The following is a 16170-nucleotide window of genomic DNA, read 5'->3' on the forward strand; positions in this document are numbered from 1 at the left end:
GGGCCATCTGAAGTTTTGTATCTTAAACATGTCAAGTACAGGATTCCACATGAATCACAGTCTTTTATTTATTTATTTTTTGAGTGGGGGAGTTCATTTTCCAGCCAGGAAACACATGCCTTTTCCCCAGATTCTTTGAATTCCTAATTCTCACCGGAAACTAATAGAAAAGCCCAACACAGGATGTCAACAGCACAATAATTAACTATCACCACTGCTGACATTAAACCTCAAAAATGTGAACCCTGTACCTTATATATTTTTTTCCTTTTATTTTTCACTGCACAGGGGGAACATCATCAAGACAGAAAGGCTTCCTAGGATGCCTACGCTCCTTACACTTGAATGGGCAGAAACTGGACCTGGAGGAGAGGGCAAAGGTCACGTCTGGAGTCCGGCCCGGATGCCCGGGCCATTGCAGCAGTTACGGCCACATCTGCCACAACGGAGGCAAGTGTGTGGAGAAGCACAGTGGATACTTCTGCGACTGCACCAATTCACCGTACGAAGGGCCCTTTTGCAGAAAAGGTACAATAGAAACTTATGTTTTCCCCATGTGCTGTGTTTTAGTGCCTACAGGTTGTAGTGAAGTCATAGGAAACCCATGCCCTAGACAGTCCTCATACAATCATTTACTCTTCCTCAGTTTCCCTCTCTTTAGAGACTCTGCATGGCTTCTTAACATAATTACATATACTCATTCTTCTTGTGCATTGATACTGGCAGTCCAGTTGAACTGGATGGATAGGAACAGGAAAACACACTTGACGTGACCTAGAGCCAGTTGAGCCCCGGGAGAGATGGACTGTCATTTCTGTTGTACTAACCTTTCCGTTTCCAATTTCTCCATCCACAAATGTAATCAAAGAATTATAGAATCTAGCCTTGGAAAACCCTTAGAGACCTTGAAGCCATTGTAAATCATTTTACAATACGGAGAGTGTAGGTGAGTTGGTAAAATCCACATCATGTATTTAGTAAAATCTCCCTGTTCTGCAGATGACATGAGTCGGGTCTGAGGCTTTAAAAGTCTTGCCCGAAGATTCACATTAATTCCTCAGGGGGCTGAGAATAGAGCACAGGAGTCAAAATCCCTGCCCCAGGGACTTCCCTGGTCGTCCAGTGGTTAAGACTCCACACTTCCAACGCAGGGGGCACACATTCCATCCCTGGTTGGGGAACTAAGATCCCACATGCTGCGCCCTGTGGCCAAAAAAAAAAAAAAATTCCCTGCCCCAGTGCCTTTCCACACACCCTCCTAATCTTATGAATTCATGTCATTGATAAAAGCTAAATATGTTGGATATACACCTTAAACAAGGAATGATGGTTATGGTGTAAATTCTCTGGATCAATTAAAAATAACTACAAACTGTAAAAACTCATTATTCAGTATACATACTTAGTATTTTTCAACTAGAAGGACAAAAGATTTGGTCTACTATCAATCTTCGCAGAATCTTTTAAAGTTTAATTTATTGATGGAAAAAAAGTTTGTTGACCAAGAATGTAAGCAATATTTCAAGAGAAGCATTTAAACTATTAAAATAAAATGTTTTAATCACTTTGAAACACCGTTTACATACAGACAATGATGGCAATTACAAATAATTCTTGTCAGTTCATTAAAACAAATTTTGCAAGCACACCCTTAACAAACAATGCTTTATTTTAGTTCAACTTACTGTTGGAACTTAAAGACAGCAGGGGAAAAAGCACCCAGTGTTCTCTTTGAAGGACTATAATTTAAGCTCTTCATTCATTGACACTGGCCTCCTCCCCAATTAGTTTGAATTACTTGCTTGTTATTGCTGGGAAGCATTGAGCTCCTCAGGAGAAAATTAATGGTAGAAATTACAGGGCCAACAGAGTGTCGGTCCTACATGGGAGTTCGAAATAAAAGAGATCCCACCCCAGTAGGCTCTCTAAAACAAAGTGCTCCTGCATTTTCACACTGGTGGAAGTCTCTGGAATAACTTCCCCTGAATTTTTTTTTTTTTTTTTTTTGCGGTACGCGGACCTTTCACTGTTGTGGCCTCTCCCATTGCGGAGCACAGGCTCTGGACGCGCAGGCATCAGCGGCCATGGATCCCGGGCCCAGCCGCTCCGCGGCATGTGGGATCTTCCCGGAACGGGGCACGAACCCGTGTGCCCTGCATGGGCAGGCGGACTCTCAACCACTGCGCCACCAGGGAAGCCCTCCTCTGAAATTTTGAATGCCACCCTTAGACTGGCCCCACAGGGTAGAAGAAGCAAATGCAGAATAAACACCACCAAACCCAGTCCCTAAAATATACCAGCATTATTTTACAAGATCTATACCCAGTGTCTATTTGGGAAAAAAAATAAAGAAAAACAGTAGACCTCTCTGTATTTCTCCAGAGACATTATTCAAACATCTCATAGATCATCTTGCTCTAAATTTAGCCTAATTTCCCATTGGCTCCTTTCTCTAAAACAATTCCTATTCATTATCTTCTGCCCATGCCACTGCATCTTTTGACTGTATTTTTTGAAATGTCTGCTGTGCTCTCTCCCCATGTTTTAGTTTGACAGATATTTGCTTAGCCTTTTCAGCTTCCTTCATACTTCACTGTGAACTTTTCCCCCATCTCATAAATCTAAGGAAATGATTCCCTTTATATTCAGCAGTTGCAAAGTACGTGAGATGAACCTTTTAAATGCATCTTTGAGCAATGCCAGTTGGCTCTGAGAAGTGTGGCTTGGGACTCAAATGGGAACCCTTAGCTCCAATATTGTCCTGGATAAAGCTGTTCTCTGTTAGGGCAGTCTTTTATGTTAACTTTCCATGGCATGTACATTTTAGGGGATGCCAATCCTGGAAATATCTGGTGTAGAATTAAGGACATTTGTCCATGACCAATGACTGGGCTAGAACCACTGTCTATTGACCCATTTTCTGTTTCTGAGTGTTATACAAAGGAATGATAATCACAAACTAGCTAGCAGTTATTGACTGCAACATTTATTCCTTATCCCCAAGCTAGGAGGGAAGAAGCAATATTTGCATTTAACATGTAAAAATACTGACCATTACACTGGTTTAGTGATTGCTAATAAATGTCAGAGCTGGAGGTTCATCATTTTTTGATTCCTTTTTCCCGTTTTTGACCCTAATTTCATCCTGTACAGGAATGTGTTAATAGGATTCAAATATGTAGGGGGTTTTTTGTTATTGTTTTATGTGTTTCTCTTTTTTTATTTTTGGATGTAATTTACATACCCCAAATTCACCCTTTTCAACAGTACAATTCAGGAGTTTTTACTATATTCACAAACTTGCATGACCATAACCACTCCATAATATTAGAATGTTTTCATCATCTCTAAAAGGAATCTCATACCCCTTAGGAGCTATTCACCTTTCTCCCAGTCCCTGGAAACCATTCATCTAACTTTCTGTCACTAGGAATTGCCTATTCTGGATATTTCAAAAAAATATATAGAATCATACAATAAGTGGCCTTTTTGTGTCTGGTTTCTTTCACTTAGCATAATGTTTTCAATGTTCGTCTATGCTGTGGATTTTTCAGTGCTTTACTTCCTTTTATTTCCAAAAGAGTATTCCATTGTGTGGATGTGCCACATTTTGTTTATCCATTCATTAGGCGATGGACATGGGATGTTTCCATTTATTTTGGCTATTATGAATAATGCTGCTATTCACACTCATGTACATTTTTTGTATCAACTTATGTTTTATGTTCCCTTGGGTATATACCTACAGATGGGATTGCTGAGTCGTATAGTAATTACATGTTGTCTAACTTTTTGAGGAACTGCCAAACTGTTTTCAAAGTAACCTCTCCATTTTACATTCTTACCAGCCATGTATGAGCATTCCAATTTCTCCACATCTTCACCAACACTTGTTACTATCTTTTCCATAAGACACATTCTGCCGTGAATGTGTGAAAGAATATCGCATTGTAATTTTGACTTGCATTTTTTAATGACTGATAATGTCAAACACTGTTTCATGTACTTATTGGCCAAGTGTGCGTCTTCTTTGCATGTCTATTCAAATCTATAGCCCATTTTTAAACTGGGTTATTTTTCTTTTTATTGTTTGGTTGTAGAATTTTTTAATGTTCTGAACATAGCTGTCATAATAGATATATGATTTGCAAAATGTTTCTCCCCTTTTCACTTGCTTGACAATATCTTTTGAAGCACAAAATTTTTATAAGTCCAATTTATCTATTTTTTGTTGTTGTTGGTGGTGTTTTGGTGTTATATCTACGAAACCATTGTCTAATCCAATGTCATGAAGATTTATGTCTATGTTTTCTTCTAAGTGTTTTGTAGCTTTAGGTCTCACATTTAGTCTTTGATAAATTTTGAGTTAATTTCTGTATATAGTGTAAGGTAGGGGTCCTACTTTATTCTTTTGCTTGTGACTATCTAGTTGTTCCAATACCATCTGTGTACTTGTCTGTAGCCCACCTCTACCCCAACCACTATATGAAGTGTCTAGGTATGACGGTCATTTAAATTTTTTGAATTAAAAACTCTAGATAATATATTTGGAATTCTATTTGAAAATACATCTGGAAATCTAGAAAAATAAAAACCAAGCTAATCATTCAAAGACAACCATTAAAAAGGAGATCTGATATTCTTGTAGCTCTTTTTTTTGCATTTAGTGTAGCTGAGATAATTCTGTCCATTCCATTTTATATTCTGAATTTTCTTTATTTCATTTCATAGCCATTCCTATATAATTCATCAATTTTAATGATTGCAATATATTCCATCTGGTGGAATTGCTTCTGTGTATTTGACATATTATATCACAGAGCATTTTAGTGTAGCAGTAGTAGAACTCTGGTACCAGTCCTGCCTGTGTTCAGATTCTGGCTCATCTACAGATTACACTGTGTGACACTGGTTATGTAATTCAACCTCACGATTCCTTGTTTTTCTTGTCTGTAAAATGTGGAAAATTCAGGAATTCTTCATGAAAGATTCTGATGGAAATTTAGTGAGCATTTCACATAGCAATTGAGGTAATGCCTGGCCTATAAAGTCTCAGTAAATGCTCTTACTGTTGCTTTGGAATTTTAGATTGCCCCAAGTTTTGCACATAAATAATGCTGTGATAAACACAATTATTGATTATTCCCTTAATAATGGAATTTCAGTGAAAACATAGTATACATATTTGGGTAATTTAGCAATTGCCAAAAACCTGTTGAAAAAATTCTATAATATATACCTTCCTGCCAACTTATATTATTTTTTTTTTTACTTTTTATTACAGAAAAATTCAATCATGCACTATAGTAGAAGGGTTTCAGAACCCCCATGCATCCATTATTTAGCTTCAACAACTATTAACTCATGATCATTTTTATTTCGTCTACAGCCTAACATCCCTCCTCCTATTATTACCTTATTTATTTATTTGGCTGTGTTGGGTCTTAGTTGCAGCATGTGGGCTCTTCATTGTGGTGCGCAGGCTTCTCTCTAGTTGTGGCATGCGGGCTCCAGAGTGTGTGGGCTCAGTAGTTACTTGCCCCGCAGCATGTGGAATCTTAGTTCCCCAACCAGGGATCGAACCCACATCCCCTGCATTGGAAGGTAGATTCTTAATCACTGGACCACCAGGGAATTTTATTATTTTGAAGCAAATTCTAGATATCACATCAGTTCTATAAATACTGCAGTAAGTATTGTTAAAAGATGACATAAAAATATGTATCCACAGGACTGTTATTGTAAGAAAATTTTAATAACTTTTTAATAATATGAAATATCCACTCAGCATTCAAATTCCTATTTCTTTCATTTATTTTCAGTTTGTTTGAAGTTATTCTAAATTACTTACAGCCTGACTGATTTCTATGGAAACGCTAGCCTATTCATTAAGGCCTGTTCTTTATACTTATTCTAATTCTAAATCTATTTCTATTACTATTTTTAAGACCAGCTGTTGTTTATTGAGTTCCTACTGTGTGCTGTCCCTTTACATCCTCTCTTCCAACCCGTCTGCCTGCCACGAGATTGAATTCATCCCTGTTTGTGTATGAATAGCCAGCAGTTGACGGGATCTCATGAGAAAGCAGGAGGAGCGCACAGATAGGGTCCAGGCCCATGTCAATCTGACTCCAAGGCTGTCTTGGAGATACACAACCTCTCCAGCACCACCCTGACTCCTAGCATCTGCTCTGAGTTCATTACACACTTTAAGGCCTAGTCAATACCAAGCTCCTCTTTCAGGTCTTCTCACGCTGCTCCCGCCCACAGAGACATTCAACTCTGGGACTCAATGTCTCCGTCATTCACACGTCACATTCAAGGCCACCTTCCATCGGTCTTATTTCTTTTCATGTGTGTCCTGTCTTCTCAGAATCTAATCAGCAGTTTCTTCCACCAGGTAGGTACTCAACCGATGTTGCTAATATTGGTTATCATGGCCCTAGAGTAGCATGATGGTCATTGGTAATAATCACCTTCAAGTGAAGATTTTTCTTTCATTTTGCCCAGTGGTTTCAGATGTTCGATAAATCAATCAGAGAGCTTAAATATGATCAGAGAGCTCAAACTCTTAGATTATAAAAGAAAAGAAACTGAGAGAATAATCAAATCCAGGTGTTTTGCTGAATTTAGTTTTAGGTTGAACTTCACAATATCTAAATAAATAAAAATACAACTGGGGCTGGGGAGGAGGGAAGACAGAATTTGGTAGGACAGCTCTAGTTTAAAAACTGCTTTTCAGGTCTTCCTTGGTGGTGCAGTGGTTGAGAGTCCGCCTGCCGATGCAGGGGACATGGGTTCGTGCCCCAGTCCGAGAAGATCCCACATGCCGCGGAGCAGCTGGGCCCGTGAGCCATGGCCGCTGAGCCTGCGCGTCCGGAGCCTGTGCCCCGCAATGGGAGAGGCCACAACAGTGAGAGGCCCGCATACCATAAAAAAAAAAAAAATGCTTTTCATTTTAATTTCCTGTCTTAAGTATAAGGAAAAAATGTAATATGAATGCCTGTATCTAATATACTATTCATGACAGAATGATCTGAATTATACTTACATTTGAACACACACACGAACATCCCATAAAAGCCATTACTCTGTTAACTAGGAGTTAGTAGCTCAAAACGCAGACCAAATGTCCCCAAGGAAATTCACTTGAGAAGAGTGCTTGAATCCAGCTGATGATCAACTAGAACCCTCCTGTCACCAGTTTCTGCACAGATCTCAGTAATCAGGAGGACCAATGATTTTCTAACCTGCATGCAAAATGCAGAACACTTTCTCTGAATCTTTAGTGAAAAGGAACCGGTATTGCCAGTCTGCTAAGCAATATGCATAAGTATGCAACTTTAATTTTTTGGGCACCGTGACAGGCTGTTACAGAATTTTCACAAAGGTAGAACAAATTTGCAATGGAATTAGGAAGCAAAAGCCAGGTTTGATCATGTTCTAGGTGCCACCAACTCAATCAGAGAACTTCATGGGGAATTGCGGATACTCAGTCTTTCAGAAAGAAGAGAAATTAATTATGCCAATATAGATTCATGTGTTTTTTAACCAACAAAGACCTATTGTATAGCACAAGGAACTATACTCAATATTTTGTAGTAAGGGAAAAGAATCTGAAAATAATAAATATATATGTATGTATAACTGAATCACATTGCTGTACACCTGAAACCAATACAACACTGTAAGTCAACTATACTTCAGTTAAAAAAAAAAGAAAAAAAATAGATTCATGTCTAATGTGCTGCTTTCATAGCAGAGGTTTGTTGCAGATCCAAGCTCTGTTGTTCTACCGAGGAACCTTTGCTCCATACCCTGATACTGTGTAGAGATAAAATTGAAAGTAAACTTAAGAGCAGCCCTGATTCAAAGAAAAAAATATCCCAGCACTTGGATGCATGTGCAGTCATTAAACAGATATATTTTATGATGGGCATTAGTATGGGTTGAGGTTGAATTCTCTTCTAATACGGAGAGTCTGTGAGTTTAAACTACCGTGGTAACTCTCTTAAGAGCTTTTAACATATCCTCTTGTTTATCCACCCAGAAATATTGTTGAGGGAGGTGTTATGTTTCCCATTTGCCGGATGAGAAAACCATCTCCATGGGTTTGACTAGCTTGCCTGGAACCACACAGCTAGTATGAAATCAAAGGAGGCTTCAGATCCAGTGGTGAAATTGGATCCTTGCTGATTCCACTGAACAAAAATGATAGCAGTTGGAGTGAAGACATTATACAGGGAGGATTGGGTGATTCCTGCTCCTGCACATTGAATGTCATCAGTCTGTAGAGGCTTCCCTTCCCAATGGTGATGGCAGATCTGTATCCTCTATGTTGTGCTGTAGGAATTGTTTCCCATGGGAATGCCTATTTGCCAAAGTCTGCTCTTTTATGGAACTGAAAACCAATTCCCTAGGTATTTAAAATCATTGAGTCCAAAGGGGAAAGGGGGGAGAGATAAATTAGGATTTGGGGGTTAGCCTAAACACACAACTATATATAAAAGAGATAACCAGCAAGGACCTACTGTATAGCACAGGGAACTATACTCAATATTTTGTAATAACCTATAAGGGAAAAGAATCTGAAAAAGAATAGATACATATTATGTAAAATTGAATCACTGTGGTGTACACCTGAAACTAACAAAATACTGTAAATCAACTATCCTTCAAATAAAAAAATAAAATAAAATAATTGAGTCCAGGAATTGGATACCTATGCCTTTCCTACTCTTTCCACAGATTTTCTCTCCTCCATTTCCATGGGTCCTCACACTTTCCCAACACCATAGAGAATTACTTTCTTTCCCAATGTACTACTCTCAGTAGTTTTGAGCCCACTCAACACCCTCCTGACCCACAAGAAAAACATAAACCAGAATTGTTAGGATTTCAGTTTTGAAAGTAAGATAATCCTGGTGCAATTTCTCTCTACTATGCAGGAGGCCGGGACATCTCCTCTTTGCTTCTCGAGAAATCAGCCGGGCACGTGGTAGTTATTCCGCAGACATACATGAAACTGGTCCTACATTTCACAGTGCACATCTGAGCTCTCTCTTCTAGCCACACAACCTTGTTCAAGGTGCTTAACCCCGGCAAGCCTCATGTTTTTCATCTGTAAATAGAAATGGTGATTTCTACCACTTCAAAATTATTGTGGGAAGCATATTCTATAATTCATATAAAAACTCTCACACAGTGACCGATGCATAGGAAACAACAAACAAGCAATGATGGCTCTCCTGCATACTCGACCAAATGTTTTAATGTGTGCTTTCCCCTCTGATATTTTGCAGAGGTTTCTGCTGTCTTTGAGGCTGGCACTTCAGTGACTTACATGTTTCAAGAACCCTACCCAGTGACCAAGAATATAAGCCTCTCTTCCTCAGCGATTTATGCAGATGCAGCCCCATCCAAAGAAAACATTGCATTGAGCTTTGTGACAGCCCAGGCACCCAGCCTCCTGCTCTGTATCAACTCTTCTTCTCAGGACTACCTGGCTGTCCTGCTCTGCAAGAATGGTGAGTTATGTTGGCATGAAGCCTGATGGAGTGTTATTCTGTGCTGGAGGGCCAGTACATACCCTCCAGAACTCTGCATAATTTCAATTTAATGTGGTCTCACCTGGGCAGTGTCTTTCCAGATCTCCAGTCCAACCTTTGATTGTGCTTTTCCTTTATGAGTTGCAATTGGTATTCAGGAGCTATGTCAATTCACTGCTGAAGTCTTGAATACATTGACTTTAATTTGCTTCAACTGTGTAGCAGTCATTCTTTATTATTTATTCTGTGCTGCAATCCATTAAGTGTAAAGGAGCAGATCATCAGCGTATCTGAATTTCAGAACGACACTCGTCACATGCATCCTGTCGTCTTTGCTGCAGGATCCTTTACTGAGGACTGTTAAAACAACTGGCATAAATGCACGCTGTATTAATAAAAGCTGAATGCCTAGGTCTTAGAGAGAAGTAGTATGTGTGAGTCATAACCTTGTGAAGTATGGGGCTGGGTGCTGAGGATCAGATTTTGGAAAGAATGTGGACAAAAGGAAATATGTGAAGATTAGAATGATAAAGGGGCTAGAACCCAATGAGTACAAGGACCGTTGAAGGACATCAGTTTTGATGGCTGTTAGCAGAAGCCAGGTTTGCTCTTCACACTACTTAATTCTACCCTGCAATGATGAGGACAGTTTATGTAGTCACGACCAAGGACACTCAGATCAAACTCCTGGAGAAGAGTTGGAACAGGCGAAGAGGGCAGATGTGGACATCCCTGTAGTATGGTCTCAAAGAACACTTTCCTATGATTGAGAATTTCTTTTCCCCTCTTGTAACTTGCTATATAATGAGATGAGTTTGGGCTTTTGAACCATCCACCACAAGGATGGACTGTGGCACTGGTGGGGAGCATACAGGAAGCTGGGGATACACAGCATACACTGTGCCCTCTCTAGACCTTATGTGGAAACTTTAGAAATTTCTCTTGCTCTACTTTTACTTGGGTTTATTCTTCCTTGTGTCATCTTGTTTTCCAACTAGGTATGAACTAGATAATGAAGAATGATATGTGGGCCTCAAGCAAGGTTCAAAACTGGTGGACCTGTGGGTTGAATCGGGCCTAATTTACAATAATAATAACAATGGTTAACTCTAAAGGACTCATTCATCCTGAAAGCAACATGGAAGGGAAGAAAAAAAGGAGATAGAGAAACTAGGATAATGAATGGTCATCCAAGACTGTCTGGTCTTGAAAGACTCTGCAAGAGAAAAGGAAAACCTTATGGGTTATTAAACCTCTTATTTATCAGCAGAGCTCTGTATGATTAGGACCATTATAGAAACATGTCAGTTTTTAACTCTTGCCCCTAAAATGTCTCTGTAAGGTCAATAAGGCTGGCTGAGGAGAGTGAGGCATGGATTAACGGATTAACCTAGGCCAGCCAGCTAATTCATGTCACAGCTAGGGCCAGATGCCAGGTCTCTAGATAGTCAGCCCAGCAATCTTTCCTCTAAACTAGATCATCCTGCTCTGTTGGGACTGGACTATAGTCAGATGGTTACAGAGCACTGAGATGCCAGATTTCCCCAAAAGCACCTTTTGGATGTGGTTCTGCAGGATCATGCTTATGGTTACAGACTGTGTAACAAAAATAACTATATCACATTACATATATATTACTCCGTACATTCTATTATAATAGAGATATTGAACTCTATGCTGGGCACTATTCTAATTAGTACAGAGGACTTAAGCCTCACAATAATCCTGTGTGATTACTGGTATTAACAGAATCAGTATCTTAGAGTTGTAGAATCTAAGGCATATAGACAGACATTAAATAACTTGCTTAAAATCCCACAGCAAGTAAGGAGAGAGCTGGGATTCAGTCTTCCCTCCCCAAGTCTAGTAGGTATTCTTGACCATAAGGGGTAAACTAAGAGTGTTATTTTTTGAAAGACAGCATATTTTAAATAACTTTAATTGAGAAGGCATCCTTTTCTCTTTTTTTAATTGAAGTAGAGTTGATTTACAATGTTTTGTTAGTTTCAGGTGTCCAGCAAAGTGATTCAGTTATACATACATATATATCTTTTTTTTTTCAGATTATTTTCCCTTATGGGCTATTACAAAATATTGAGTATTGTTCCCTGTGCTATACAGCAGGTCCTTGCTGGTCAGGAAGGCATTCTTGAATTCTGCCTTAACCTTTATTTTCTTATACTCTAATGCCTCACTTCATTGAAGGCTCTACCTGACCCCATAGGCATTTACATGTTTTAAACCCTGGCTAAATGCAGGAAGCAAGGAGATACTTGTGCCTTGTTTTTTGGTTTAAGGTTAGATCTCAGGGCTAGTGTAAAAGTACAGGCCTTGCAGCTCAGTCTAAGATACAGGAAATGGGTGTCCAAGCCGTGGTTAGTAATGGAGTGTCCCCTACCCCCTTACTCAATCTCAGAGAATCACTATCCCCACCCACCTCGCCCCACCACGATTGCTCTAGGGACCTCTTGTTTTAGTAGGTAGTGCTGGGGGACTCAGTGATTGAGGATGCTGGATTTTCCTGCCATCTCTTTCTCCTACAGAGACACAACTAAGATAAGTGCTCATTCATTCATTCTTCTATTGATTCTCTGGGTCATTGATTCTCTGGTCATTAGTCCCCCTGCACAGGATCGGGAGACTGACAAAAGTAAGCAGAATACAGGATACTGTGCTCTCTCAACACAATCAGGAAAAAGAGAGACTCAGACACTACCTTAAACTTTTTGAAAGATAATCTAAATACATGAGGGAATCCAGTTGCCCAGATTTCTCAAGCAATCTAACTAGAAGTGAGATTTTGCCTAACTTGAAGGATCAATCTCCTAGGAATTCAAAGATTACAATGGTAGAGTAAAATGCCTTGTGCGACAGTGAATTCCTTGTCATTGGAGGTCTTTGAATAATAATTGCATGATGATTTGTTGGAGAAACCATAATAAGAATTCCAGCAGTGTATGGCAGAGAAAAGTAACCTCTTAGTTTCTTGGCATGTCTTAGATTTCGTGATTCTCTGTTCCCTTCCTGTGTCGTCTTACATTTATATTTCTTTCTGCTAGGGCTTTATTTGCAGGCTTAGAAATGCTTCTATAAGGAGTTAAGAAGCGGTATGCTTTTCTAAAATTTTTTATTTTATGTTGGAGTATAGTTAACTTACAGTGTTGTGTTAGTTTCAGGTGTACAGCAAACTGATTTAGTTACACATACTCATATATCTGTTCTTTTTCAGATTATTTTCCCATATAAGTTACTACAGAGTATTGAGTATAGTTCCCTGCACTATACAGTAGGTCCTTGTTGTTTATCTATTTTATATATAGTAGTATGTGTGTGTTAATCCCAGCCTCCCAAGTTATCCCTCCTCCCCGACCTTTCCCCTTTGGTAACCATAAGTTTGTTTTCTAAGTCTGTGAGCCTGTTTCTGTTTTATAAGTAAGTTCATTTGTATTATTCTTTTAGATTCCACATATAAGTGATATCATATGCTATTTGTCTTTCTTTGTCTGACTTCACTTAGTCACAGAGAATAATACCTGTCTCCTTCATAAAGCTGTTATTTTTTAAATTTTATTTATTAATTTATTTATTTTTGGCTGTGTTGGGTCTTCGTTGCTGCACACGGGCTTTCTCTAGTTGTGGCGAGCGGGGTCTACTCTTCGTTGCGGTGTGCAGACTTCTCATTGCAGTGCCTTCCCTCATTGTGGATCACAGGCTCTAGGCACGTGGGCTTCAGTAGTTGCGGCACGCGGGCTCAGTAGTTGTGGCTCACGGGCTCTAGAGCACAGGCTCAGTAGTTGTGGCACATGAGCTTAGTTGCTCCGCGGCATGTGGGATCTTCCCGGGCCAGGGATCGAACCCGTGTCCCCTGCATTGGCAGGTGGATTCTCAACCACTGCACCACCAGGGAAGCCCATAAAGCCGTTATTAAAAAAGATGAGTTAATATGTGCAGAAGTGCTGCTTCTATATATGTACACAATTATTATTACTGCAACTTTGTAAATAGTAAGCCCAAATAGTCACTGGCCCAGGCTTTTATTATTAGCCTCATTTTGCCCACAGCAATAATACAAATAAAAATGATCTTATTTCTCCCAGAAAAAAAAAAAAAAGAAGTGGTATTCTTACAACTTGTTCCCAATACATTCATAGTATTAGGTCACTGGCCTAATTGTCAGTGAAAAATATGGGGGACACTGAATTGTAAGGAACTAGAAATATTTTTAACACAACTCTGATACATTTCAGTGGAAAATATACCTCTGAAAATATTAATGGAAGTAAAGAATACTTACAGATTGAAAAAAAAAAAGATTAGGAGGGCAAAGACAGTAAAGAGTTAACTTGGGTAAGTCTCTGGAAGGGATTTTTTAAAAAACTTTATTGGAGTATAGTTGATTTACAATGTTGTGTTAGTTTCAAGTGGACAACAATGGAAGGGATTTTATAATAAGATTGATTCGTACCTCTCTGATGTGGAGGGAAGAGTTTTCTGTTAGCACAGCTTTCTTAACCTTTCTTTGATTTAAGACACCTTTGGGAATCCGGTGGAAATTAAGAGAGGGTTACTCTTAAAAGGAGCCTTTTTTGTTCTCCCCAAGAGGAAGAAAATGCCCACGGCCACATCATACATAAAATGGCTTCAATTTCAGCACTCTTGGTTAAGAAGCCAGGGCATGGAGACATGGCTTGCAAATATATTTAATAAGGCGGCCCAGGCTGGGGGAGAAAGAGCAAAGGAATGCAAAGCCATGCTTGTGAATGCAGGGTTTGATCTGGCAGGTTTGGAATTCTTCTTTGTCCTTGATCATTGTTCTTGAATTTTCTCCAATTGGACATTCAGGTTAAGCCACTGCTGTCTTTTCAAATGAAAACAGGTGCTTCCTAAAGGAAGAAAAGGATTTTAATTTCTGAGATGGAAGAACAAAGGCAGAAAGGGAGACATTTTGGGGTCAGAGAGTCCTTAGGAAAGAGAAGGCAATTGTGCTTCAAGAACCTGGAGTTTGGGACCACAGGCAACTTCTCAGAGGCAGGGCAATTGGAGAAGGGGCCGTTGAAGGAGGAAAATGGTCTAGAGAAGGAGATGAGAATGTTCAAGAGACACAGCTTTCAGAGCATTTTACTGAGTGTTGGCTCTGCCTTCCCCAGAGTACGGGGCAGCTCTCCTTCATGCTTGTTATTTAACAAATATTCACAAAACATCTTCCATGTGGCGGGCACTATTTCCTGTGTGGGAGAGACAGAGATAGACTGGATCCTGTCCTGCCTTTAAGGAATCTAGTCTGGTGACAAAGATAAAAGCAAGTAAGGCAACAATGTATCAGCAATACTAGCATAGAGGTCTGTTCCAGGTAGAGTGAGCAAGTCTTTCTGGGAGGGAGGGTCAGAAAATTCTTAATGGAGAGTGACCCTTGAATTAGTCCCTGAAAAATAAGTCAGTGTTCTCTACCTGGATATTATATTTTTTTTAATAAAATAAGTTGTTTCTTTGATTGTTCCTCATTTTCTCCTTTTTATTCCCATCGCATATGAAATATGATTTTTATTTTTTTACCAATCAATTCCCTTTTCTACTCTTTTATCATCTGTCCTTCTTGGCTCCCTGATGGTAGAAATTAAAAAAAAAAAATTAAATTTAGAATCTGTGATCATTCTAAGACCATCAATCAAGGGTGAAATCACTTGGGTACAAAATCCAAACAGGATTCCTGGTCACCTTCCCTCGGTGGCTCCTCAGCTGCCTTCCAGCACCAAATAGTACGTCTGACTTTGCTTCAGCATTTTCTTTTTATCAGTCTTTTTTTTTTTTTTTTTTTTTTTACCATATATATTCATAAGATGCATTGTCTGCATTTGTGATTGCACATACCTTGGAGGAAATAGTGATGAACCCAGACATTTCGCCTTCCTGTCACTTCATCAGGAACAGACTGACTCAAGGGAGACAGGGATGAAGAGGAATCCAGAGAGGGAGTGTCTTCAAAGTACAATCCTCAACAGCTGTTTTCTCACCGGAGACCTTCAAAGGTTCACGCTGCCCCCATCACTCCCTCTCTGACCCTGGCATATGCTTGAGATCCTCAGAGCCACAGAATCCTGATAAACAGCCTGAGAAAAGCATGCCTCAGAAGGCGTGTCTCCTTGGCCTTACTAAGCCCTGATCACTTTTGTCTCTGGGCTTGTATCGAACAACACTTTGCTGCTTGGAATTTAAAATTCCCATGTCTTTTGCTAGCACCCAGACTTTGTTTAGGTTGGTTCATTTCCTACATTTCTGAGCTTTCCAATCATCTCTTGCTCAGGGATACTAGGTCCTGCTAGACTTCTGTCCTCCACTTCACAAGAATATGGCTATAACACAATGTGACCTGGAGAGGTCACCTTTCCCTCTAGAGGAAGGACAGTGATATGGGCAGAAAGAAATGGCATCCCCAGTATCATCACTTACTTAGTCCACCAAGCTGAGGGGTGGGCGTGAATGGAGAAATGCAGGCATGATGAGTAAGACTGGATGTCGGTCATCGTTTCTCTTTCTCTACTCCTTGTTGTGGGAGATCCTTTATTTTGTAGTGTGCTCATAGGTTCTTGACGATTACTGTGGACTGAATCATGTCCTCATCAAA

At 39.6% G+C, this 16170-nt stretch overlaps 1 protein-coding gene across 2 annotated transcripts in view; it reads left to right on the plus strand.

The window, feature by feature from the left end:
* Positions 1 to 16170, plus strand: part of CNTNAP5 (contactin associated protein like 5) — an 898651-nt gene that overhangs the window by 783736 nt on the left and 98745 nt on the right. For both annotated transcript variants that reach the window (XM_029226145.1, XM_029226146.1), the window contains exons 18-19: positions 289 to 528; positions 9303 to 9527. In XM_029226145.1, the coding sequence (XP_029081978.1) occupies positions 289 to 528; positions 9303 to 9527 (465 nt within the window). The remainder of the gene's footprint in view (positions 1 to 288; positions 529 to 9302; positions 9528 to 16170) is intronic.

The sequence above is a fragment of the Monodon monoceros genome, unplaced genomic scaffold (genome assembly GCF_005190385.1).
Source record: "Monodon monoceros isolate NGI ecotype Baffin Bay Population unplaced genomic scaffold, NGI_Narwhal_1 Super_Scaffold_16, whole genome shotgun sequence".
Classification (NCBI taxonomy): Eukaryota; Metazoa; Chordata; class Mammalia; order Artiodactyla; family Monodontidae; genus Monodon; species Monodon monoceros.